The sequence below is a fragment of the Cucumis melo genome, chromosome 1, assembly GCF_025177605.1.
Source record: "Cucumis melo cultivar AY chromosome 1, USDA_Cmelo_AY_1.0, whole genome shotgun sequence".
Taxonomy (NCBI): domain Eukaryota; kingdom Viridiplantae; phylum Streptophyta; class Magnoliopsida; order Cucurbitales; family Cucurbitaceae; genus Cucumis; species Cucumis melo.
Window position 1 is genome coordinate 21,087,201 of NC_066857.1, and position 26,063 is coordinate 21,113,263.

General features: G+C 37.3%; 4 protein-coding genes and 1 pseudogene across 22 annotated transcripts; 1 reads left to right on the plus strand and 4 right to left on the minus strand.

Annotated features, from left to right (window-relative positions):
* Window positions 1-7,817: 7,817 nt before the first annotated feature.
* On the plus strand, window positions 7,818-9,947 carry LOC103489659 (uncharacterized). Its single transcript, XM_008448914.3, has 4 exons — window positions 7,818-8,022; window positions 8,270-8,469; window positions 9,148-9,614; window positions 9,749-9,947. The coding sequence occupies exons 1-4, from the start codon at window positions 7,872-7,874 to the stop codon at window positions 9,786-9,788; spliced, it is 858 nt and encodes a 285-aa protein (XP_008447136.1). The 5' UTR covers window positions 7,818-7,871; the 3' UTR covers window positions 9,789-9,947.
* A 1,188-nt stretch (window positions 9,948-11,135) lies between these two features.
* LOC107990328 (callose synthase 7-like) lies at window positions 11,136-22,496 on the minus strand (annotated as a pseudogene).
* Window positions 14,174-15,332, minus strand: LOC127148479 (callose synthase 7-like). Its single transcript, XM_051082263.1, has 4 exons — window positions 15,251-15,332; window positions 14,995-15,121; window positions 14,737-14,832; window positions 14,174-14,285 (listed from the first exon to the last, which is right to left on the minus strand). Exons 1-4 carry the CDS (start codon window positions 15,330-15,332, stop codon window positions 14,174-14,176), a joined length of 417 nt encoding a protein of 138 aa, XP_050938220.1.
* LOC103489780 (probable receptor-like protein kinase At2g42960) lies at window positions 20,187-22,014 on the minus strand. The gene is made up of 8 exons (XM_051082275.1): window positions 21,863-22,014; window positions 21,555-21,754; window positions 21,411-21,456; window positions 20,987-21,157; window positions 20,798-20,900; window positions 20,536-20,620; window positions 20,411-20,475; window positions 20,187-20,300 (listed from the first exon to the last, which is right to left on the minus strand). The coding sequence occupies exons 1-8, from the start codon at window positions 22,012-22,014 to the stop codon at window positions 20,187-20,189; spliced, it is 936 nt and encodes a 311-aa protein (XP_050938232.1).
* A 141-nt stretch (window positions 22,497-22,637) lies between the features above and the next one.
* On the minus strand, window positions 22,638-25,159 carry LOC103489660 (protein WHAT'S THIS FACTOR 9, mitochondrial). Of its 19 annotated transcripts, none has more exons than XM_051079197.1 (4): window positions 24,860-25,159; window positions 23,318-24,761; window positions 23,174-23,245; window positions 22,638-23,077 (listed from the first exon to the last, which is right to left on the minus strand). In XM_051079197.1, exons 2-4 carry the CDS (start codon window positions 24,683-24,685, stop codon window positions 22,739-22,741), a joined length of 1,779 nt encoding a protein of 592 aa, XP_050935154.1. In that variant the 5' UTR covers window positions 24,686-24,761; window positions 24,860-25,159; the 3' UTR covers window positions 22,638-22,738. The 19 variants fall into 19 exon arrangements, with proteins under 19 accessions (XP_050935154.1, XP_050935144.1, XP_050935149.1 ...); XM_051079187.1 differs by having other exon boundaries at window positions 23,150-23,245; XM_051079192.1 differs by having other exon boundaries at window positions 23,174-23,269.
* Window positions 25,160-26,063: the final 904 nt, after the last annotated feature.

Genomic DNA, 26,063 nt, shown 5'->3' on the forward strand with positions numbered 1-26,063 from the left:
GCTCTAAGTTCAGGAACTCCTGCCGCTTGGCATCTCTCAAACTGGCAGAGAAGAATTTCGCATAGAAACTCTCCTTGAACTGCTGCCACGTGATCTGACTCACATCACCACCTAGCATCCTCTCTGTGGTCTCCCACCATGCAGTACCTCTGTCAGTCAACATAAAAACAGCACACTGAACCTTCTGATCCTCAGGGCATTTCATGTAACGGAATATGGTTTCTAAGGACGATAACCACATCTGAGCCCTGGTGGGTTCCTCCAAAGACCCATCGAACGTCGTGGGATTATACTTCCTGAAATCCCTCAGATGTTTAGCCTCTGCCGACAACTGATCCGGCACAAACTGAGGCGCAACTGGTACCGGAGCCGGAGCTGGAGCAGGAACTGGTGCTGGAGCTGGCGCTGGAGCTGGCGCCGGAGTTGGCGAGGCAGGCTTCTGCTGCTCCCGCATCTGCATAATCATATCTCTAAACCTCTGCTCCATGGCGGCTAGGTCCGCATGAGTAACTGGTGCAGCCGGGTCAGGGGCTTGGGCTACAGGCTGCACCTCAGGCTGAACGCGTCCTGCTCCCCTTCCTCGGCCTCCTCGGCCACCCCTACGTGCACCTCTTCTTGGTGGCATTTTCCTAACAACCACCAAACGATTCCTTTAGTCATAAATGGTAATTGAATTTGCAGTTTAACTTAGGTAAGGTAATGCATGTAGAGTTATACATATACTTTCATGAGAGCGTACCTGACGAGCGGCAAGGATCGTTTCAGCCATAAGGACACAAAACACAGACTCACATTATAAGTCAGTCTACAGGACCTAAAACTTAGGCTCTGATACCAACTGTAACGACCCAACTTTTCCGGACTAAGCTGAGGTCACTACCAAATACCAAAACTCGACCATTCAACGTAAAATTTAAAACGGACCAGATACGATTCATTAAAACAGTATAAACTTTACAAAAGACAGTTTCGGGCCCTATTTTAAATAATTCAAAAAAAACACAAAGTAAAATGTCAAGTCACCAGTCCAAAATCACAGTCAAAATATTCTGACAAAATACATAGCGGAAGCGATAAGAAAACCAGACGCGTCCATATGGCCTTCACGCATCCTTCCTGCCTCTCGTCGGTCTGCCCCTCGCTGTACCCCTACCTGAAAAGTTAAAGAAGAGAAAGGGTGAGTATAAACATACTCAGTAAGGGACCCACTACTGGGCCCGTTAGGGGACAACAGTTAACTTCCTATTCGGGGGTACCCTACATATCAGTCTAGTGCTCCCGAAGGATGCACATATCAGTCTAGTGCTCCCGAAGGATGCACATATCAGTCTAGTGCTCCCGAAGGACGCACATATCAGTCTAGTGCTCCCGAAGGACGCACATATCAGTCTAGTGCTCCCGAAGGATGCACATATCAGTCTTGTGCTCCCGAAGGACACACATATCAGTCTAGTGCTCCCGAAGGATGCACATATCAGTCTTGTGCTCCCGAAGGATGCACATATCAGTCTAGTGCTCCCGAAGGATGCACATATCCGTAAGGCACACTACCCCATAGATGAAGCTAACCGTTACCCCTCAGTCCAAACTAAACTGTCTACATCAATCACATCCCAACGGCATTCATATCACAGTTCCGCCATAGGCTTTATCAGTCAGATAGTATAAGTTTAAACATCTACACCCTCAGTTGCTATATGCATTACCGATTCGCACACCAATAGGGAAAACCCTAGGTCCAATCGACTAACCAACCAAAACCGGACTCACGGTCCATCCCCGTCCAAATTCCATGAACCACATCCAGACCGGTGTTTACTACATACTGAACCGTAACTTCAAGGTCCATCAACATAAAATCTCAATCCACAATTATCAGTCACAGTATATTTACATCAGACAGAATATAATATCAGTACTTAACAGCCAACACGCATACAGTTATTCCGTACAGTCACTAACGTGTAATTCCCTGTGAATTACTACGTTTTCAGCCTGGACTCGGGGTCCAGTAGTAGGAAAACCCTTACCTGATACTCGGTTATGCCTCTCGATTGAATCCACGCTCAACAGATCAACCTAAACGAAAACACAACGGTTTTAGTTGATGACGTTAGTAGCAGTTGTTTTAAAAAGGTTATCCGTTGACTTACTCAAGGAAAGGAAGCTATCTCCAACCAGGTCTGCCGCGGAACCCGAGAACTTAAGCGTCAACTCTGTACTACCTTAAAGGGAGAAAAGTAGGGCCACATCTTAATCCAACATTCAAACTCGAATCGGACGAGGTAACATTAGGGAATTCATCAAAACAACCCTTACCGAAGACTCACCGTGAACCGAAGTGGAGGAAGGAAGGCTTAGGTGGCTCGGCTCGGCTCGGCTTGGACTCGGCTCGGCTCGGCTCGGCTCGGCTCGGCTCGGCTCGGCTCGGCTCGGCTCGGCTTGGCTCGGCTCGGCTTGACTCGGCTTGGTTCTCGGCTCGGCTCGGTTCGGCTCGGCTTGGTTCTCGGCTCGGCTCGGCTTGCTCGGCTCGCGGCTCGCTCGGCTCGGCTCACGCGGCTCACTCGGCTCGGACTGGAAGCGGTTTCGGGTCGGGTCAGCTTGGAACCGGGTCGGGTTGGACGAAAACGGCAGCCACGGTTTTGAGGGTTCTCTCTTCCGGCGAACGACGGCGGTACGATGGGGGCTGCAGCAACCGGCGAACCTCACGGTGGCGGCGTCAGCTGGGATCCGACGGACGACGACGAAGGGACGGGATGCGGCTGCTTGCAAGCTTTCGCTCGGACTGACGGCTGGCGGTGCGGCTTGCGGATGGTGGCTGCGGCGAACGTCCGGTGAGGCTAAGAACGCCGACGGGGATGGAGAGGATGGGTGATGGACACGCGTGCGGAAGAGAAGACGGAGACGGAGAGGAAGAGATGGTGGCGGCTGCGTGGCTTGAGGAAGACGACCGAAGAAGAAGAAAATTTTGGAGGAGAGGGGGGGAACGGCGCGCGTAGGGTTTCTCCCTCTCCCTTTTTTTTTTAAAATATATATATATATATATATATTTATATATTAAATTAAGAAATTAATAATAATAATAATAAAATAAAAATAAAATAATAATAATAATAATAATAATAATAAATTAATAATAATAATATATTAATAATATTAATATTAAATAAATAATAAATTAATATTATGTAATAATAATGTTATTGTTATTAATTAATAATATTACTACAATATTAAATAATAATAATAATTATAATATTAATATTATAACACATAAATAATTATTAATAATAATAATATAATAATATTATATTATTATTATATCAACTTACACCAACATTTTAGAATTCCGAATAATTTGCATAAAACGAGAAAATTTTACCTTAAATTTTCGGAGCGTTACAATTGGACACCCGAAGAACTAGGTTGCTGGCTCTTGATTTCTTCTATTATTCCATTCAATTTCTATCCTAGTTCTTCAAACTTTTTATTCATTTTCAATTCTACGGATTTAATAAATTCAAGAATACCCTCCATACTCTTCTTCATCCTCTCTTGGGTTTTCTCAATCTTTTCTACAATTCTTGTCAGCCCATCAGTCTGACTTGTAAAGGGCATGAATGTATCACCATAATCATTTTTTTTGTCGACTAATTATTATAACAGAAATCCTTTTTATGGGTACAATAACAATTTGTATGCTCAAATGTTATCAGAAGGGTTTACAGTCATTGTGGAAATTCCATTTTCCCTACGATTAGTATCTTCCTTAAAAGAAGAGGAAATCGTAAAATCTTATAATTTACGATCGAGTCATTCAATATTTCTTTTTTTAGAGAATAAATTCCCACATTTAAATTATGTGTCAGATGTATTAATACCCTATCCCCTCCATCTGGAAATTTTAGTTCAAATCCTTCGCTCCTTAGTGAAAGATGCCTCTTCTTTTCATTTATTATGGTTCAATGCCTCTTCTTTTCATTTATTATGGATCTTTTTTCACGAATATTGTAATTTGAATACGAAACATGAGCAACGCGATCAAAATGCTGGCTCTTTCTAAGCTCATCTTCTGCTTTTTGGAGTATATTTTTTCGCCTCGAGGAATGATGCAAAGTATGGTCTGCCCACTTCATTGGGTGTAGCGAGCATAGGGGACACTTCAAGGTTTTTCAAAAAAAAAAAAAATACTTCATAAGTATTAAAACTGTTACAAATTGTAAAACTGTTATAAGAAGATCTACATATCGTTGCTAAATCAAAGACCTTCTGTTTCAAATCCTTCCATTTTGGTTGTATGTCAAATGTCTAATTAATAATTCTAGGGACTTCACTTGAAATCCTCCTTGCAAAGTAGTTGAGTGGGGTACTCAATGTTAGGATTACCTCGTAAGCCCAAGCAAGAATGGGAAAAATAAGACCTCCCATTGAAATCTATGTTTGCCTCTTGCTACACACAACCCTATTCATGAACTTTACTAGAAGGTCAAAAGCAACTCTCCTCCATGGATACTCGTCAAAGAGTTCATGTCGTCTATCATAAAAATGTGATCCCACTCTATACTTAAACTTTCTTGCCTAGGGATCAAAAAGCTCTCAAGGAAGTACAATTTTGCCATTTTTATTCGGTCTTCATCTATTTTAGCAGTGCTTATGTTGAACATAACATTCAAGTACTGACCTGTTACAGTTTTCAAGTTTTCAAAATACACTCCTTTCAGCGGTCTACCCCCCTTTATATCCTCTTTGTTAATCTTAGAAATCTCATCGCAGTTTAAACCGATAATAACGACAAACTCTCTCAGCCCAAACTTAAGTACTCTCCCTCCTATTAGGAAATGAAGTTGGCTAGTTGATTTGGGCTTGCACATTCTTTGAATAAGGTGCAGTAATAGTTGGGAGGAGGGGTTTGTTATGGAGAATTCTAGAAAGTGCCCAAATATTCCCTCTCCAAATCTATTGGTCAACTTATCTCCAAGATTCTCTTTGATCTTATCCATTATTGTGATCTTTATGCAAATTAATCTTTAAAGCTTCATTCCTCCTTTTAGAGCACATCAAGTATACCGAGTCCTAATATTGATGTGAAAAAAACTATTAGTCAACCACAATCATAATAAACAAATACACTACAAAGTAATCACAATCTCATTCAACATGTTCCAGAATTCACAAATAATTTTAAGTTCAAAGTAATAAAAAACTATCTGGATCAATTGAATAACACTAAAGACATAATACATAAATACACTATAATTATGATAAATGAATTTCAGTCCATTCCTATAATTGAATGCATCATATTCAATAGAATTTAAAATATAGAGTGTAATTCAGAACATGGAATACATTCAAAATATCATACTCCACAATACATAACACTCCCGAATCAATACAAAAATACACTATAGTTAAATACATCATATACAACAAAATTCAAACCATATAGTGTAATTCAGAACATGGGATACATTCAAAATATCGTACTCCACAATGCATACCACTCCCGACCCAATACACGAATACACTATAATTGAATGCATCATATACAACAGAAGTCACAAATATAGTTTTAATTGCCCTATTTCATATAAGCGGCAGTACCATACCACACATACCTCAGATTTTTCTTGTTTCATCAGTGTTTTTCCCTTCCTTCTTCTATCTTCTTTTTCCTTTTGTTTCTTTTTAATAGTCTTCACCTATATTATAAAAAGAAAATTTATAGCGAAATACAAAAAAAAAAAATTACACTTTATCAAATGAACTATACGATTACCTTCTTCCCTTTTCCGTAGTCTTTTTTCTCTTTTTATTATATGTTGATCTTTCATTTTTCTCACTCGTCCATGAATTGGAATCTTTATCTTCCGCTGTCTCCACCTCCCCTTCTTCATCGTTATCTTCTTCTCCTTGTTCCTCTTCTTCAGTTTCATTATTTTCATGTTTTTCAAGGTTATATTATCAATTTATATAATACAGTACATTTAATGAATTGAAGTACAACAAAGAATAAAACACATACCTTTTCTTCAATCTCTCTTCTTTCTCTTCTTCACGTTTCCTTCTGTAAACTTTCCTTTTTTAAACCTCCATGTACCACAACATCAAAACCTTCATTGTACTCATTAGAAAATAAATCTTAATAAAGCAGTTTACCAAGCTTTTTATCGTCTGTTTCTTCTTTACAATAGCATCTTCTTTTGGAGGTTCATTCCTCCCCCTCTTTTTCGAAGTTATTGAACTTTCTCGCTTGCTTCCCGACCCCTCCACCATTGTATCTTCTGGTCTATGCTATAATTAGCCATACAAAAAGTTATAAACATGTACAACTTTTGTGTAATTCTTAAAAATATACATTAATACCTCGTCTGGAGAACTTGACAGAGTTTGAATCCATGTTGGCAATGGGTTTTTCAAACCAGTGCTCCCTGCGACTCATAACCAGTCACTTGTTCTCATTCTGACCTGTCCTTTTTTCTTTTTTATCTTTAGATTTACTACAATTTATAAAAATAATATACATTTATAAATACATAACAAATCTCGGTTCTTCTTCCTAAAATAAAGGGCACATCGGTTGATATATTGTTTATATAATCTAAAAAGATAATTAAATAAACAAAAAAAATCCCCAAATATATCTATAAATATAACATATAATTAAAAAATATTATTATTAAATTTTCAAAATACCAGAACATCAGACATCACAACAATGGAAACTTCTAAAAGACTAAACTATTTCCAGTTAAATGAAGAACTATCATGCGAAGAAGAAATCTGAAGAAGAAAATACATTGAAGAGTTTGAAGAACTCACTAATTTGAGTTGAACATATGAACAACGACAAAGTTTTTTTAGATTTTGAAGCAGACGAAGGGAACAGTGAACAGAAGCAAAAATTTGAGGATTTTTGAACTATACGAAGGTAGGGGACCAATGTATAATGTGAAGGGAACGATGAACTGAAACAAAGTTTTTGAAGATTTTGAACGAAAACAAAGGTAAGGAATAGTGAACTGAAGGGACGAACGCTAATACAAACGGTCAACGGAAAAAATTTGAAGATACGAACGTTGAAGATACTAATGGAAGGGAACAAAAGATTAGGCTTGCATAAGGGACGGACAATGAAGATACGAAAGCAAAAGAGACAAACAGAAGGAAATGTGGAGGTTAGGGTTTCTCAAAATGTTGTGAATACCTTTTGTTTAAGTGGGAATGGTTTCAAAATCCCCCTATGTTTCCAAATGTGAAATAATTGGGAATATGAAACGGTGGCCTGCCCAAATTGAAGAAGATGTGATAACTTGCAGAGCATTGAATATGATTTGATGGGTTATTTCTTTGCTTTAAAGGAAAAGTAGAATCTTCAATTGTGGGTGCAAAGTTTTATTTAATTACAGGGTATTTGGGGATTTTTGAACAAGTGTATTTAGGAATCAAGTTTGGCATTGCTCACCGAACTTTCTTTTAAATTAACTTTTTAAAATTTTTCTGTTTTGCTATTTTATCAATTTAAAAATAAATTTATCATTTATTCAAAATCAACCTCCTATTTGGTTAGTCATTCATTGCTAATATTGAGTAGACAAAGTATATTCAGATGTGCTTGAATCCGCGGATGGAATAATCTCAATGATCAAATTAAATTAGCAAAAGGATCCAATTAGAGACCCAACAAAGTCAAATGGGAAACATAATATGGTGGGCTGTAGGCGTTCAATATTTGGGCCTATTTCTGGTCCATGGGCTTCATTTTGATGGATCTATTTTGTAATTTTGTAACTTTGTAATTTTTCTAAATTCCGTTTCCGGACGGATTCCCGTGGAATTGTAACCACCGAAGGAGAAGAAGAGAAACGGAGATGATATTGAACTCTGCAGCGCCAATAGCTCAGGAGGTTCCCGTACGGCCTCTATTGAAACCAATACGTGCCTCTTCCAACATCAGCACACAGCAACTACGCGAGGAACTTGCTCACCTTCATTCTGAAGCAGAGACTACAAGAACCAAAGGTCTCTGAATTCTTACCTTAATTATACGCAATCTCTCTCATCATTCTTCTTGATTTCTTTATACGAAGTTTTTAAATTCCTGTATGTGTCTGTCGGAGCATTGTATTCCAAAATGGTAATGAATGACTGTAGCAAGTTCCAAGTTGATTGTTAGAAGTATTGGAAATCTTTTCTGCCGCGAAAAATTAATTTATCTGTTTTCTGGGTCCAATACCTTTAAAATTGGGTGAAATCTTGGCTGTTTCAGCAAACAGTGCGAGATTGAGACTCTTGAGGTTGTCTGAGGCTGCTGAAAAGCTACGACAACAGGCAGCTATTAGCGTACGAACAGGGAAGGAAGATGAGGCGAGAGATCTACTCTTTCAGAAGAAGAAAGTAATGCAAGCGTTGGAGAAGTCAAATAGTCGAATCAAGTTGTTGGATGAACTTTCAGCAAAGCTTAACGAGGTAAAATGTAATAAGCTGATCGAGCAACACTTTTATGTAGTCAATTTCTCCACCTTCATGTTTTACTCGTATTTCAGCAAGTGATATTGATTTGGTGAGCAATTTAGTAACTGCTATGTACTGCGTATGCTCAAACACTGAACCTAACATACACCAGTTATTCCGTGTGTGGTGTCATTCATGTCATTGGTGCGTTGAAAAGGGTTGTGAAATGATAAAAAAACGAATTCACCAGGTACTCCACTTTCTCCGTGCCCTTTATCAAGGGTAGTTTTCAACGGGGAGTCATCTTGGCAATAGTACATAAGGAAAACAATGCACGAAAAAATGACGGAAAACTATGAGATGCTTAAATTTCTAAGCGAAGATGACTATACCTGATAAGGACATGCAGCAGAATGCTGCTTGTGTTTGCATGCAATTCAATTGGTGCATTTCTATCGCTCTTTTTGTAGAGCTTGTGAAAGAATGACTGCTGTTTGGCCATGGATACAGCAACCTGGAAATATACTTAATAGTGAGGGCGATTGCAAGTGGAGGATAAACAGAAATATACCTAAAAATGTTCCTCATTCTTGTCATTTTTGTTTCTGCAATAGTTTTCTATTATGGTTCATGTTATCCAAGAATCTGATTTTCGGTGCAAGCAATGAAAAAGAAACTACTTGATCTTCTCAGGCAATATACGTAAAAGAGAGTCAGCTTATCGGGAACATTGATTTGGATTTGACAATGGCTACTGAAGATGGTTCCAGCCCCATTCGAATTGCCACTTCAGAGCAGGAAGCTCCAAAAGATTCCAAAAAAACTCATTTTGAATCTAAAGATGTAAGTCTTCCTGAAAATCAAGATGTGCATCCAAGTGTTGCAGAGGATCATGCGAGCACAGATAATGACCGAGAGCAAGAAGTCCCCCCATGTTCTGATTTAGGGAGTGAAGATGAAATAGTAAATAGTATGAAGGGAGCATCATCTTATGAGGATTTTATGGAAAACCTGGACAAACAGCTAAACATAATCGAAGATGAACTGGATGGTGTGCTAAGGGCTTCAACAGTCCTTTTGGATGGTGAGGATAAACAGAAAAATAGAAGAGTACAACAAATACTGGAACTTCAAGAGAGCATCCGACTTATCAGAAAGAGGTAATATATTCTCCACCACCACTACGTAAAAGAACATTGAATTCGGTTATCATTCATCTTTCACATATTTTTAATATCGGACTTTCATATGAAATCATAAATTGCTGACGTTCTAATAATATTTGTGTTGACAGAGTCTCAAGTTTCAAATTGGCAAATGTGAACATCAGGTGATACTTGGCTTTGGAGACGTATATCTTGTGCAACTATTCAAGCATAATTCTTGTACACTTCGTTTCTAATTTGGTCGTTTGATTTGAAGTGTAACCCTTTCGTGCCATAAACAATTTCACCCTGATTGTAAGTAATATATCAGCAATTGTTACTAGCCAATCCCCACTCTTACGTTGTTGCAATACAAGCATAGAATTCGTTAGTTTGTGATTCACGAAACACAATGTTTAACAATGGGTTCTAAATTTAATCCAACGCTTTCAAAACACATAGGGTGATAATGTTTGGTACGTAATGTTCACAACCTTATCTTTCAACGTCAGTTTCTGAAATTTGAATTTGTTTGATTGGTTTTAGGAGGCAAACATTGTTTCAGATATTACACGGTCTATAATCCTAACTGTTATTGTGTCGTAGCGAGAAACCAATGGTTTCAAGAGTTCTAGGTAATGCAATTTTGGTTGTTCATTTTCTATGTGGAATTAGGGGAACAGTTAACCAAACCATGTGAATACAACCTCTAAACCCAAGGTGAAGGAAATGAGGCCAACTCTTTGTTTTTAATAAATCAATAGCCGACTTAAATATTCTCTCAAAATACCAACGAACTGTAATAATTAGAACCTCCATACAAGATTGTTGTATCACAAGTGTGCTTTAGTTCCAAGCTGGAATGTGAAAAAAAAAAAAACAGAAGCTGCATGATAACAAAATTACTGAGGGCAGTCCGAGATCCTTTTTCAAGGCCAATTTCCATAACCATTGGCAGTACCAGCAACAAGCCTAATAGAAATACACTTTGGGTAGCCAAAGCCTCTTCAAGAGCCTTAGTTTGATGCACGAAAGGGCTATCGAGAATCTCCCTTTCAACATCACTCATAACCATGTATATATGTCCGTATAGAAATAAATACACACCTGCGAGATGTATAATTCAAAAGTTTAAAATGATCCTTGCTATTATGACAAGCACACACAGGCAATAGAAAGCACCTTTTGTGAATTTTCGAAGAATAATCATTTACTGTAGGCCTCCTCAATTTTGGAAGGAGATTACGATCTACCAATTGGTGTTCAGTGGTCTTAGAACTCATACTACAATAAAGATTCAGCCCCTCACAAAAACTATCCACAAGTTCAAGCCTACCAGGACATCTTAATATACCCCATCAAGTATCCAAATTAAATCAAGTTGGAAACGGCCAACTAGAAATCATGTTCATAAAGTCGAAGCCAACTAAAAATCATGTGCATCAACAAGTTTTTGAGTAAAAAAATATAGCATCTTTGCCGGAAAAATATTAATATGTACAGATTCTCTTAATATTTACATATAGAGCACAGTTAGTAGAAGCAATAACATCTTTCTATATGCTACTTAAGAAGAGATATTAGTTAGAAATACAAGCACACAAACAGGTGACTGAGTAAATATTTAACCTATTGGAAATGAGGAGCCCACGGATTTTGAGCAGTTATTCAATGATAGTGCAAAGCCATATATAAACTGTCTTAATACTACTATAAAAAATCTTGCTTATGGAAATAATGCCATACTGCTGAAGTAGAATCCAACAGTTGTGAAATAGGACAGCATCCTATAGAAGTCAAAACAACGTCCAAGCCTATAAACATCGCGACTGAGTGTCTGCTCTCCATTTCCATTTGCAACCTTTGCCTCAAAAAGTGATATCTGGTCCATCCCCACATCTCGCCCCTTGCCTACTTGGATGTACTCTTGATGTGTTACAAAGGTTGTAATTCAGAAACATGGATGAAATTGACTAGGCCTTTTTTCAATTTTTAGATATTGGAGATCATATCCATGATATAGTTTATTATTGATCGAATCAATAACTCTTATGTTACGTAATAATAATAATTGAACATGTTAGATGATATAATATTAAATTTTCCTTCACACATTAGCTTAAACTCTAAGGTCAATCTGATAGACCCCTAATTAGATTTGTTTACAGCAGAAGGAAAAGTTAGTTATACCAGCTGGAGTTTGTTACATTAGTTTGTTATGTTAGTTGTAATAACACTCACACGTGAGTTAGTTAGAGGCTGGCAAGATTAGTATAAATACTAATAGAATTTAGGAGGAAGGATATGAGAATTTTGTAAGAAGATTTACTGTAATTTCTTGAAAGAGAGAAAGGCAGTAGAGAGAGAAAGGAATTGAGTTACTCAATTCCAGAATGTACCCCTTATCAAAATCTAAATAGAAGAGGAAATTCATACCAAAAGGTGGTGTTCCATCAAATTGGTATCAGAGCGGTGAATCTTGGGAAGGAAATCAACAATGGAGCAAACGCAAATTGAAGAAAAACTGGAAGCCTTTGAACAAGAAGTGATTGGGATGAAGAAAGAATTAAGCAAAATTCCGGCAATTGAAGAAAATCTGAGATCCTTAACAAAGAGCCTTCGGCTGTTAAGAATTCAAGCCGAAAAAAATCAACAATTGTTGTTACAATGCATTGAAACCATGGTGAAAGAAAAATCGATAGTGAGTGAACAAACAGTGAGTGAAAGAATCACAACAAATCTACCAGTGATGAAGAGTATAGTTGAAGGAGGAAGTACACCTATGAAAAGAATCGAGACCGAAGAACAAAGGAAGGAAATCGAAACTGAAGAGAAGGTGGGCGAAGAACAAACAAAGAAGATAGGAATTGAAGAAGATATAAGTGATCAAAACAAATTCAAGAAGCTAGAGTTACAGAGGTTTAGCGGCAAGAAGTTCAATTCATTTATTTTTTGGATCGAACGGAATTTCCAAAAATATGAACTGATCAATTCTGAGAGAGTAAACGTTGTTGTAATCAAATTCGATGGAACCACATTAGATTGGTCTCGGTCGAAGGATGAACACGATGCATTCAAGGATTGGTTGAGATTAAAACAGAGGTTGTTACTTCCTTTCCAATCAGTGAGGGAAGAACTTAGCCGCGGGCGATTTCTAGCAAACAAATCGGAAATCGTGGAAGATCGGCGAGAATTACCGGCGAGACCCAAAACGAAGATCCAAGTGAAAAAAAAGTTGCAGTTCGGAGACGCTGGAAGTGACTGGTTTCGATGGAAAAAAAAGAGACCGGAAGTTGACTGGTTTCGATGGAAAAAGAAGACGGCAGCAGTCGTGTGGATGAGAAGGAGGAAGAAAATGCTGGCAAATAGTGGTTGTCCGAGAAGGCGATACGGAAAGCGGGAGAGTTGCGAAAAGAAGGAGATGTTGCCGTGATGCTGATGACGTGGCAGAAAGGGATAGAAAAGGAGGTTAGAGGAAAGAAAACTAAACCCTAAAATTGTCGATAACAAACCAAAAAAAAAAAAAAAGGAAAGAAAGCTGTAAACACACCTTGAGGACAAGGTGAATCTGAAAGGGGGGAGTAATGATAGACCCCTAATTAGATTTGTTTACAGCAGAAGGAAAAGTTAGTTATACCAGCTGGAGTTTGTTACATTAGTTTGTTATGTTAGTTGTAATAACACTCACACGTGAGTTAGTTAGAGGCTGGCAAGATTAGTATAAATACTAATAGAATTTAGGAGGAAGGATATGAGAATTTTGTAAGAAGATTTACTGTAATTTCTTGAAAGAGAGAAAGGCAGTAGAGAGAGAAAGGAATTGAGTTACTCAATTCCAGAATGTACCCCTTATCAAAATCTAAATAGAAGAGGAAATTCATACCAAAAGGTGGTGTTCCATCACAATCCATGATTTAAAATGGTATCAGAACAAATGATCCAGGGAGGTCTTGTGCAAAAGACCCTTTCAATATTATTTCTTCCCTAATTAATATTGATTTCCACTTGTTGGACCTTCTTCGTATTTCAATCCCAAAATTGAAGGAGATTGTTAGATGATATATACACTGAAATTATATAAAGATAAATCAATGACTTACCTCAGAGGATTTGCCAAAATTCATTGGCCAATAGTTACAAAACTAGTTCTCCTGATTGGACATGAACCAAGCAAGACATGAAACACTGTAAAAGATAAGGGGAGAAACAAGTATAAAACATTGTCAACCACCAGATGTCAAACCAAACGTCTATATTGAAATTTGACTAGTTACATTCTTGTATAGCAGTTACTAGATTCAACCTATCTGACCTTCCAGTAAAGATATGCATCCTCAAATCCGATATCGTGGGTTTTCAATCTGCATGACGGTTTTTCTGGAGGTCTTCCAAAACATCTCATTTGAAAGCTTCTTCAAAATAGTTGTCCTGATAGAACATAAATTTGTGAAACTAGTAAAGTTGCAACTATCAACTTCCTACAATAATAATCATTCGATGAATTGGAGACAGTAAAAAGGTGTCATGCTAAAGTATTTCAACTGAAGATGGAGAGGTAATCGCTTGGTTCATGCCTATGGTCTGCAGAGCTTGTCCACGAGTGAAAATAATGGCATGATTTTGATTCTCGGGTTTTCCTTCCCCAATTGCTGTTGCAGGACCTGGAAGCTTGATTCAATAGATTTCCTAAAGACATAACAAACAATTAGAACAGCAACTTCTAGGGAAAGTCCCACAAAAAGTTAACTCCTAGCCCCAGCTGCTACTCTTCAATGAGGAACATAATCAAAGCATCTATATTACCACATGGCTACAGATAAAGGCTGAAGAATGACCGATGATATTTACCAATTGTTCAAACAATTAAAGTGGAAGTATACCATACCTTAAATTTTGTAGTAAAAAATTTATGTGGTCAAATAAAGCCTAAAGCCCCAAGTATTTATTTATTTTCAATAATTTTCTGGAATAGGTGTAACTTCTTACTCAGAACTACAATCCTACGTAGAAAACAGAACTTTTAAATATTTGTGGCACGCTGCATGCAAAATTGGGAGTAACCAGCAAGAGGCTAATATAACTGCGAGTAAGTGTAAAATTTAGAAGCTATTCTCCTATACCTCATCTAATTTATCACCTCCCTCCACGAGAACTGAGTAAAAGAACTTCTGGGGCCCTCCCATTTACTGTCTCCTCTCTTTCATCTATGTAAGCAACACGTAGATATGGATACCTGCACAATATTATTTATCTATTTATACCCATTATAAAAACAATGTACTTTTGTACAGATTTTGTACAGTGTAAAGGATAGCAACAATATTAACATCTGACTCACTTTAACATCAGATTGAGAATATTAACATAGCATTTTCAGTCAGGTTCGGCATCAGACTTCTTCTGAGCACCATAGACTTGGCATGAGACAACATAAGTGAATTTCAGATCAACTAGAGCTTGAGCACGATCAAAGAATGCTTTCTTCTCCTTTTCATTTAAGTCCATGTTTCGATAACTACCAGCTGCCAAGTAAATATGAACTTATACATATTAAGTATATCAAACTCAGTTTGGGAACAAAATTGGGTTAGATTCTAAATCTCATAATAATAGCAAAATAGATTTAGAAAACATATTGTTCTCCCCAGTACATTCCAGAAAGAATTGAAGCTGAAGCGCTTCACGGTAATACATCATATCTCGTACTGATAAACCATCAAGATTTATAGACATAGCAAGTGTCAAGCTTAGGATCCATAAAATAAACAAAGAAAAATGGGAGAGAGAGGGAGGGAATTTCTTTCAACCTGTTCCTGGTAATGTCTGCCCATACCCAATGGCGTATTAACTCCATCTTGTCTTTATCACTATATCCAAGTTTTGGGTCTAAAACACACTCGTTAAAGTTGTTCCATTCATCTAGTATACGGTCAACACAAGTGTGAGTTGCTTTTCATGGCATTAAATGTGAAAAAAGGAAAGAAGATAAAGCTCACCAGGATATATCTTTTGGAGATAGAATAAAATGGATATTCCATCCTCATTCTCCTCCTTAAGCTTCTTATCAGAATAAAGGACATCTTTGTAATAAGGGGTTAGACCACTGATCATAAAACAGCAAGAAAACTGAGTTGTCAAACAGTAGGTGAAATAGAATAAACAATAATATAACTGCAACTTAATAGACAACAATAAGTAAAATGCTCAAATGAATAAATTCATGTTTATGTTCAAGAACATGAAATAATTGAGATAGTGATCAAAAGAGGAAGGGAGAGCGCATTAACAAACAAACAAACAAACACTCGTGAAGGCAAAAACCACCATTTTGCTCCAGAGGTACTCTGAGTTTTTGAGGCACAACTTAATAGCAAAGAAAAATTGCACAGAGGACAAAAAAGTCATTTCGAAATCCTCTCTTTTTGCTTGTGACCTTATTTTTAAACTAAAAACAAGGACAAAAAGAACCATCATACAAAGATTTAGAAAAATAAATAAAACCTCCAAGTGAAATGAATTGTCATCAATTGCCAAAGAACATACTATTAATTTTTTAAACACAATAGAAAGTATCTTTTTTCTCGTAAGACAAACAAACAAAAGAAAGCACTGGTTATCAAAATGGAGATTGAAACATGGAAGACAAATCCCAAATGACGGACATAAAAGATAGCATGTCACAGACTTTAGGAGCTTTAGGCATGGTCATAAATAAGGAATTTGCAAAGAATGTGATACGCCAACGGGCATCCAAGTTTTGAGGCACATTAATTGCAGATTCCTTGACAGTTAAAAGCAAAGAAAGCTTAACGACCTGTCAACAAAAGCAATATGGTATAAACCCTCATTTATAGATGACATATAAAGAAAATAACATCAAAAAGCTTAATGATAGCTAAGAAAACCTTTTCTATCCATGTTTTGGTTTGTGTAAGTTGTATGTTAAAATTCTCAAACCTCTGCCCTTCTTGCCATCAGAGTTATCATTTGGGTCTTCATCTGCTCCAAGAATTCTTGCATTGGAAATAGGGTTATATACATACAAGAATATCAAACAAACTTCAGTAGAAGACAGTGTTTTGCTTATGTGTACTTATACTTCAAAAGACTTACTGAGAGCCATTAGCCATGACATCCTGCGTGATAATCTCAAAGATGTCCCGGAGAACATTGATTATCTGTGACCCACCAACTCCATTTTCACCATCACGCTATCAAAGAAAATACTTGATTAAATTTACACAGTTAATCAAGTCCATGCCATCAGTCTATCAAAGGTACCATCATCGTTGGTAACATTGTTCTTAATACAAAAGACACATACCACCAAAAGTTTTAAAAGTTTCTCCAGTTTCTCACTGAGGGAAGGAAAGACCACTCATCCTGAAGTTGCTTAAGAATTTTTGCTAATGAGTTCTACTTCGTGGCAAATATCCTGCACAATTCTGTTTTATAAAAGAAAATTGACAATTTATACTGAGAATTGATAGCAGGAAAGGCGGTATTGAGACTATACACAAATAAAACGTCAAATATGATATCTTGATCCTTACCTCTTGTCTTCTTCATTGTTCAAAAGGGCAGTTACTATATCCCTGAGTGTCTCATAGCATTCTATTACTGCAGAATACATATAATCATCACTTTTAATCTTCCTGAATAAGTCAGCAACCTCCTTTCCTTTAAAGTCTTTTGCCATATCCAACGCTAATGGAATCTAGCAAGTCTTCAAGGATCTTTTTATACCTTACTAGCAAACAAGAGAGGAGGCCATTGGACTACGGAGACATCGTTTGAAGAATATGGAACAAGTAGTAAATCTCTATTCCATCATGAAAGTTCCAGTCAGAAGAAAATGTAGGGATCTTCCAATTTTTATATCAACTGAACTTGACTGAGGTGATGACCTATAACTCATCAAGTCCTCTTGTTGCATAGTTAGTATGAACCCATTCCACACATGAGAGAAGTTGGTGATATTCTTCCTTACTAGTGATTCATCCTGTGATGGAAGAGTACATATTATACAACAAAATGAATAACTAGAGTGATGGCTAGAAGTCATTAATTATAAGCTGAAAGTATGGCCTCCTTTGATAGAATTGGAACGCACTAAACAAGTTAAACTATTCTTAGAAAAGACATTTTGAAATTTCACATTAATTGACCAATTACTCAACCTCTAAGTAACGTTATTATCATTAGTTTTTTATAATCAAAAGGACATATAAATGACTTATAAACCAAAAGTACCATGTTCTTTCCCTTGGAATCCCTATCTGATGATAGAACCAGTCGTTCACTAAAGGCTGAAGGAATGGCCTCAAACCTGGATTGCAACATGCCAAGCGTCCTTATCTAAAAAATACTAAGGTTAGAAAATAATATCACGAAGAAAATTCCATTCACCCAGTTCTAAATTTAACAGTCGATAAACTGCAAAAGGAATGTTCAATTTTATAATACTGCCCCCCACCTCCTCTCTCCCCCCCCCCCCCCCCCAAAAAAAAAAAAGGTTGCAAGTATTTACTAGATTCTCTTTACCTGTTGGCAATAGTATAACTTTCACTCATTAGAAAGATACTTGGCACTAACCTCACCCAGATGGCTGAAGGCTCCATCAATGCCCCCAAAAATGGTTGAAAATATTGCATACCAAATTTGTGCATCCATAAAATAAACCTACAGATAACAGTAAGGAAAAGAAAACATTAGTAACAAGTCATGTGATGTGTACAAATAGAACAAGCACCTTAAATGTAGACCATCGCACATTCATGAAACTCTAGTTCACTTACCAGGACAATTGGAGCCCATACTGCTATAATAACCCCAACATTATATGACACTGTCATTATTCCAAAATAACCATTAGTCATATCAAAAGCAATAGCATCTGACCGTGAAGTTTTATTGAAGTTTAATATTTTTACAATAATAAGACGTTACCGTGTGGAAAGAACTCGTGCCATTGATAATTATCAATATGCATTGACATAATCAGCTTTGTAGGACCGACAGGGGATATATCTATTCAAATGCAAATAATAACCATAAGATTCAGAAAGACATTTTTCCACTAAACATGGTCAAAATAATTCCACAGTATAGACAATAAGGAAATTTTGTTATCTATGCTTAGTTCCTGCATTTATTGTATCAAATTAAAGTAGTTCAGCATCCACCCCAACAGGGGTAAAGACTATTTAAATCGCAGCTTACCCAAAAGCTTTATCATGCATTTAATTTATCAAAACTGTACACAATCTCTTACTTGTTGGCTTAAAAATTTGTAGAAAAGCTCGACATGTGGAAATAAATATTGATTGAGAATCAAAATGATATTACAAGGGTTTGAACAAACTAAATCATCAATTAACTCAAAATTTAAGCTGATGGGTTATGATAAATTTAATTATACCAATATTTTAACAAACGAATAGTAGTTCACAAATATTGTTACAATTAAATCTTAATTGTTCCACTTGGATAACTTATGGTAAACAACCCATTCCCTGAATCTAAACGAGATAGAGTTTTCACATTCACATTCAGTCTTAATTGCAAAATAAAAATTAAAGTTAAATAATAGAAAATACCATATTGTATATAAAGAGTAGTTAATTTACAGATACAGATGAATGACAAACAAGAACATATAACTTGAGCCCCATTCCAAATCCTTGTAATGAATGTGAAGCAATCAACCTTCAATGTACAACTTATCCAGTCAGGGAACCAAATCGATTAAAAGGATTTATCCAACATGAGTACAAATTTACCGAAAAGAGTATGGAGATAATCCATAAGCTACAAACAATGTTAATGGTAGCATGTAATTACAAGTCTATACGTTGGTTGCCAAAAGAACAAATAAGATGTTGAATCCTAAGTGGATGGCCACCAAACATACCTCAATTAGTCTCACGAGAAGCTATTTGATTCTACTATATTTGGTGGCCAAAAAAATTAATAAAATGTTAAATCCTAAATGGGTGGCCACCATGACCTAGACTTATTCCCTCTAAGTAAGTTATTATTTGCATTGACTCTCATTGACCAGGATTGAGACTACAGCGTTCCAGATGAATAAAATTACAGTTATTTTACAAGTATTCCCATTTAAATAAAAACAGAAGATTATCAAAGAAAATAGACTAATAGCATTTATGATATCAGTAAGATACTAAAACCAAATTAACGGTTGTTAAGAAAAATCACCTCCACATAGTAGCTGAACACTAGCTTACTGATTAGGAGCAGAATCCAAAATAGTGAATAACTGAACCCAAGGAAGTTTTGTCAACAAAACAAGTACTGGAAAGGGGAAAAGATAGCAAAGCAGAATACTCACGTACCCAAGAAGCAACGTAGCATAAGATCCTAAACCTAAAATCATAGTCACAGTTTGCAATGCTACAACTGTAGCAGCAGTGGAGTGGAACTTCCCTCAACTCCTTCTGATAAATTGGAAGTAAAGGAATAAATACGTGAAGGTATACTTACTTCAGCAATGAGAACATGTCTTCATGCATGCCTCTTCCTATGTGTGGCCAAACCAAACATCAGACAAGAGCATAAAGAGAACTAGAGCTGTAATATGAGATGAAAAGTAAAACCAGAGCCAGAATCAAGATACAAAACATCTAAACAAGCAAACAAGGAGTTCAATTGATGGTAAGGAATGTTAAACATACTGACCTGAGCCCACCACATTAGCAATGTGATAATTTGCCAATTTGAACGCTCCATCTTTTTTCTCGAAGGTGGAATCCAAAGTAGTAAGCAGGACAATATATTTCAATACCAACCTCATGGGACGGGTAGTCAACAGCTTCAAGCATCCTAACAACTTGGGTCATTTTTGGTCTCTTATCTGCCTCAGGATCCACACACCTAAACGCAATCAGAAGGGCACGTTTCGAAGCTCAAGTACTGGGTTTAGTTTCAAGACTAGGGTCAATAACTTCCTCAGCTCTCCTTGTGCCAACCATCACTTTTAACCACTCAACAAGATTAACCTGAAGAATAAAGTACGCTATTAGTAGCAGGGAAGTGCACAAGTTAATGTCAATCAAGATATGGAAACTATATGCGGCAAGTGCAGCATACATGGAAAAGTGTGTCCTGGAAGATGCCCAAAAGGAAACTAACCACCACTGTTTTTAAGATTCAGAAGTACCTCATTAGCAGGACACCAGGTCCCTTCCTGTGATTGTTTCTAGAAGGAGAACACCAAAGCTATAAATGTTGATCTTCTCATTTAACAAGCCGGTGTTAGCATATTCTGGTGCCACATGCCTGGGATAAATGAAAATGCCATTAGCTCCTAACTTCAAATCCGTCATCACAATAGTTATAGAATAGAATGAAAAATGAGCATATACCAAAATGCTCCCATCACTCTAGTCGTGATGTGACTCTCTCCTGCATCCAAAATGTTGGCCAATCCAATATATGAAACCTTTGCATTAAATTCATCATCGATTAAGATATTGCTCGATTTTATGTCTCTGTGAACAACCTTTGGTTTAATTGCTTCATGTAAATATGCTAGCCTGTATTCATTATGTGAAATTAGTTCCTTAAATCAATCAAAAATACATGCCTTCACTTAGGGTAAAGAAGTTGGGTAACATTCACAAGTTTGGAAGTTTTTACTACAGATAACAGTGGGCACCATCTGAGAAATTCCCCAGAGTAGCAGTCATTTAGAATGATGAATTTTCCATAAGATGAAACATGCAAGTGTAGGGGAAGAGGGGAAGTGATTTTCTAACCAAAACTATAATGAAGTGGAGCAAAGTTTGCCCTTTGATCCGAAAATCACTGGAATTATGAACGGGAATTAAGAGAACTGAAGCATAACATGATAATACAATCAGGTGAGGTCATCAGAAACCGTATACAATAAGAGAGCTGAGTCATTAAAACGTCTAAACTATCGATACTTACGCCTTGGTAGTGCCACCTTCACTCGGGCCTCCCAAGTCAGGGTGCCATATTGCCGCATAGCCCCATGTAACCATTGCTCCAAGTTTCCATTGTTCAAATATTCATAGGCCAGCATCCTGCTCAAGTAAAAGTCAACTGAAGACATACTGACAGTGTCATATTCTCTAAGAAGAGACTCAAAAAAGTCAAGTGAAGACATACTGACAGTGTAACACTTGTGATAAGCAAATACTACAATGGCAGCTCACCAACAGGGTTAGAATAACAGAAAGGAGCGAAATTGGGAAACAATAAGAAAAGAATAGTACCTAGAACTCCTTCTATGCAATAGCCAAGGAGCCGTACGAGATTTCTTGTGTCTTACATAACCAATGGCCTCCACTTCAACTCTAGATTCTTTCTCTGCTTGTCCCCTATATAGAAGCAACTTGAACTTGAAAAGAACAATCATCAATACCATAGTTTAATTAATGTTCCAAACTCCTAAATTCCTTACAGATTATTGAGAAGTTTCTTCACAGCAACCTCAGTTCCATTTTATCCCTTTAACGAAATGATTTGTGGAAAATTCTAGATCCCTGAGTATAAACCAGTGACCCTAACCAAGATTTGAAATTTCAGGCAAACCAACGAGAGGATAGGCGATGAGACCAACTTTTTGTTTTCAATAAATCAATAGCCGAATCAAATTCTCTCTCAAAATACCAACGAATTGTTTTTTTCTTTTTATATATGTGAGTGTCCGGCCCAACTTATACGCATCTCGACTAATCTCACGAGACAACCCACCTGATCCTACAACATTTGGATGACTAATCTCACTGGACAACCCACCTGACTCTATAACATTTGGGTGTCAAGGTAACTCGTAGGAAATTAATTCCTAGGTAGGTGGCCAACATAGATTGAACCCATGATTTCTTAGAATACTATCTCGCCCTTTTTACCACTAGGTCAACCCATGATGGTTAAAATACCAACGAATTGTAATAATGAAAAGGAATGGAATGTTAACAAATTGTAATAATGAAAATACCAATGAATTGTAATAATAAAAAGGAAGGGAATGTTAACGAATTGTAATAATGAAAATACCAACTAATTGTAATAATGAAAAGGAAGGGAATGTTAGCCTATCCCACACAATGAACAAGTAAAGGCCAGTTACACAAAGAAAAACTAGGCTAAACCTCTGTCCTCACTGAGTGTCTCTTGCTCATACCCGTCCTCTCTCTTGTAACATCCCTAGGTCTTTCTGCATTCATTCTCTTTGGTAATGTCACCCTACTTCTAGTAGCATTTTCTTTCAAATTAAAATGTCTCTCACTGACGTTGTCTCTCCGATCAGCACGGACGTGGTCTCTCCGATCAGCACGGACGTGCTCTCTCCGATCAGCACGGACGTGGTCTCTCCGATCAGCACGGACGTGGTCTCTCCGATCAGCACGGTCGTGGTCTCTCCGATCAGCACGGTCGTGGTCTCTCCGGTCAGCACGGACCTGGTCTCTCCGGTCAGCACGGACCTGGTCTCTCCGGTCAGCACGGACGTGGTCTCTCCGGTCAGCACGGACGTGGTCTCTCCGGTCAGCACGGACGTGGTCTCTCCGGTCAGCACGGACGTGGTCTCTCCGGTCAGCACGGACGTGGTCTCCCCGGTCAGCACGGACGTGGTCTCCCCGGTCAGCACGGACCTGGTCTCCCCGGTCAGCACGGACCTGGTCTCCCCGGTCAGCACGGACCTGGTCTCCCCGGTCAGCACAGACGTGGTCTCTCCGGTCAGCACGGACATTGTCTCTCAGGTCAGCACGGACATTGTCTCTCGGGTCAGCACGGACGGTATGAGGACTAGAAGTATTTTCATCTTCATCTTCATCTTCATCTTCATCATCTGAGGAGTTGAGTAATTCAGCTTCATTTTGTACCCCAAATGCATCATCTGACCCTTCTTTCTGTTCTTGCTTTTGTTCTTGCTTCTGTTGGCGAGTACTGATATGCTTGGTTGTTGTTTTACTGTCTTCCTCCACTGTGTTCATAAGGTGAAGGTACTTGTTTCTAATGTTCATCAAAGGATTACTCTCAACCACGGAACCCCTTTTATATCCCTCTTTCAAGACAACCGTGTAGGTTCCAGCCTTACTTGATATGTAGAATATCCCTGGATGGTGAAGCAATGCTCTCTTAAACCTTGACCGTAGACCAAAATACTCACCTATACACAATATATTTTCCTTCTCAGTCTTCTTCGTGACAAGCATATGAAGAAGCTCATGTAAAATCGCAACAGTCCACTTGTCAGATTCATCACTGTTAGGAGAAAGATGTGAGGCATTTTCATAGGGAGAGATGTAAGGTAGCTTTTGCCACTCATCCACCCATTTCTTGAACTTCTTATCCATCTCAAAACCATTCGAGTATTTCATAGGAAAAGTAATATCCATTCTTTTAGATGTATCATGTTTTACTTTTGCAGCCATCTTCTCTAAAACTGAAGTGGCCAATTCGTTGTTCCAACATACCAATTCCAATACCCGCATATCACCTGATCCAGATGCAAAATTTTGACGTCCTACAACTTTGAAGTAATCTGGAAACTCAGGAACTATACTTTGAACAAAATCTTTAGGAAGACCCAAGTCCCATTTCAATTGATCAATGATACTTACAGGTACTTTATGAACTCTTGATAACATTAAAAGTTTCAGAAGTCGATCTGCAGCCTGTTGTCTACAAGTTGAAGTTTGATACGTTAGCTGTTCTTCAGCATCAAGTTCGAGAACTTTAGAGGTCAGCTTGACATGAGGTTGAACTCCAATGCCTCCAGGAAGAAATTCTTCAAAAATGGAAGGATATTTTCTGATCAAATCAATAGGACGCATTGGAATTCTTAGAATTTCCCTTTTCTGAGTTATGATGGAAACAGGAACAGACTTCGATGGCTCTGATTTTATAAAATCTTTAATGTTCATCACTGGGAGGAGATTCTTCTCTCTCTCAACAGCATGATCAAGACCACGATCTCGAACCCAATTAATTGTGCCATCTACATATGTTCGAAGGTGTATCTGAGAAATGTGGAGTTGCTGTTGGGTCCGACTGAGAGGTCCTGAGTAAGAGCGGAAGAACAAAAACATTCTAGTCCTCTACTTAGCTTCACTTCCTTTGTTGTTTATTTGATTGAACTTCAAAAAACACTGAGAACAAAAGTATCTGAAAGCATTCACAAAACAATATTCATCAAAACACAAAACATAAAACTTTAACAAATTTAACTCAAAATGAATACATTTTTGGAGAGTAAATGTTACCGGAGCGGGATGTGGACGGCGACTTTCGGAACAGGCAGGAGAGTAAAAGTTTTGAGGTGACGGCGACTGGCGACTGAACGGACGAACGACGGCGGATTGGCGGGAAAAGGAGAAGGAACATGGAGCAGCTCGTACGTGAGGTCCGACGGAGAGTACGGTAGCAAAGAAGACTGGGGAGGCAGCTGAAGGGAGGAAGAAGACCAGGTTTCTTCTTCTTTTTCTCTTTCTACTAGTTTTTTGTCTTTACTTCACGTAGCATTTGTAACAATTTGTACCGATGGTATGAGGTTTAGGGTTTAGTTGATTAAGCATCGCTCGTTTTCTTTATACATCACATTTCACCGCACATAGAAGAATAATTAAAATGTTTATAAAGAAAGTAAAATTAATTTGACATACACAACATAAAGGAATTTTTTCTAAAAATAGAAAAATTCATAAATTATTTATTTCTCATCCTTCAAAACCACTCAAACATAAAATTTATTACACTCAAATTTTTATCAAATATTTTAGTTTCAATCAAAATAATTGAACAATTCCTTAAGATATGCGTACCGAAAATGTTTTATTTCATATTAATTTCAAGCACATTACTAGTGTGTTTGGATTGCGTTTTCAAGTGTTTAATTTAAAAAAATTTCAAATGTTTAATTTAAAAAATAAGTTATTTAAAAAAAATTAAAGTGTTAGGAGTCACTCAAAATAAGTTTTTAAATTTATTTTTAACAATTTTTAGGAAAAAGGTTTAAACAAAAATAAGTTTTCTGAAAAATATTTTTTCTTAAATCAATCCAAATATAAGATTGGAACATCAAGCATAAGATATCCAAATATATGGTTAATGTCCAAAACGTAGAAGAGTTTAAAAAGACTAGGAAACAACGCGTGCGATGCACGTGAAAATTACACACGAAAAAATTATAGTTTTAACTTAATTTTATAAATTTGAAACAATCATTTTAATATTTTCATATTTATATCTTTTTTATATTCACATCGTAACGAGTGAAAAATGAATTTGTTCATTAAAGAGAAAATTTTATGATCTTTCGAATGTATCTTTGAATTTGATTTGTTTGCACAATTCAAATGTCATTTCTTAACGTATTGAGCTTACACATTACAAACTTAACCACCTAATCTCTCTCTATATCTATACTATATAAAAGAATGGAAGTGGAAAAATTTTCTAGCCCAATTT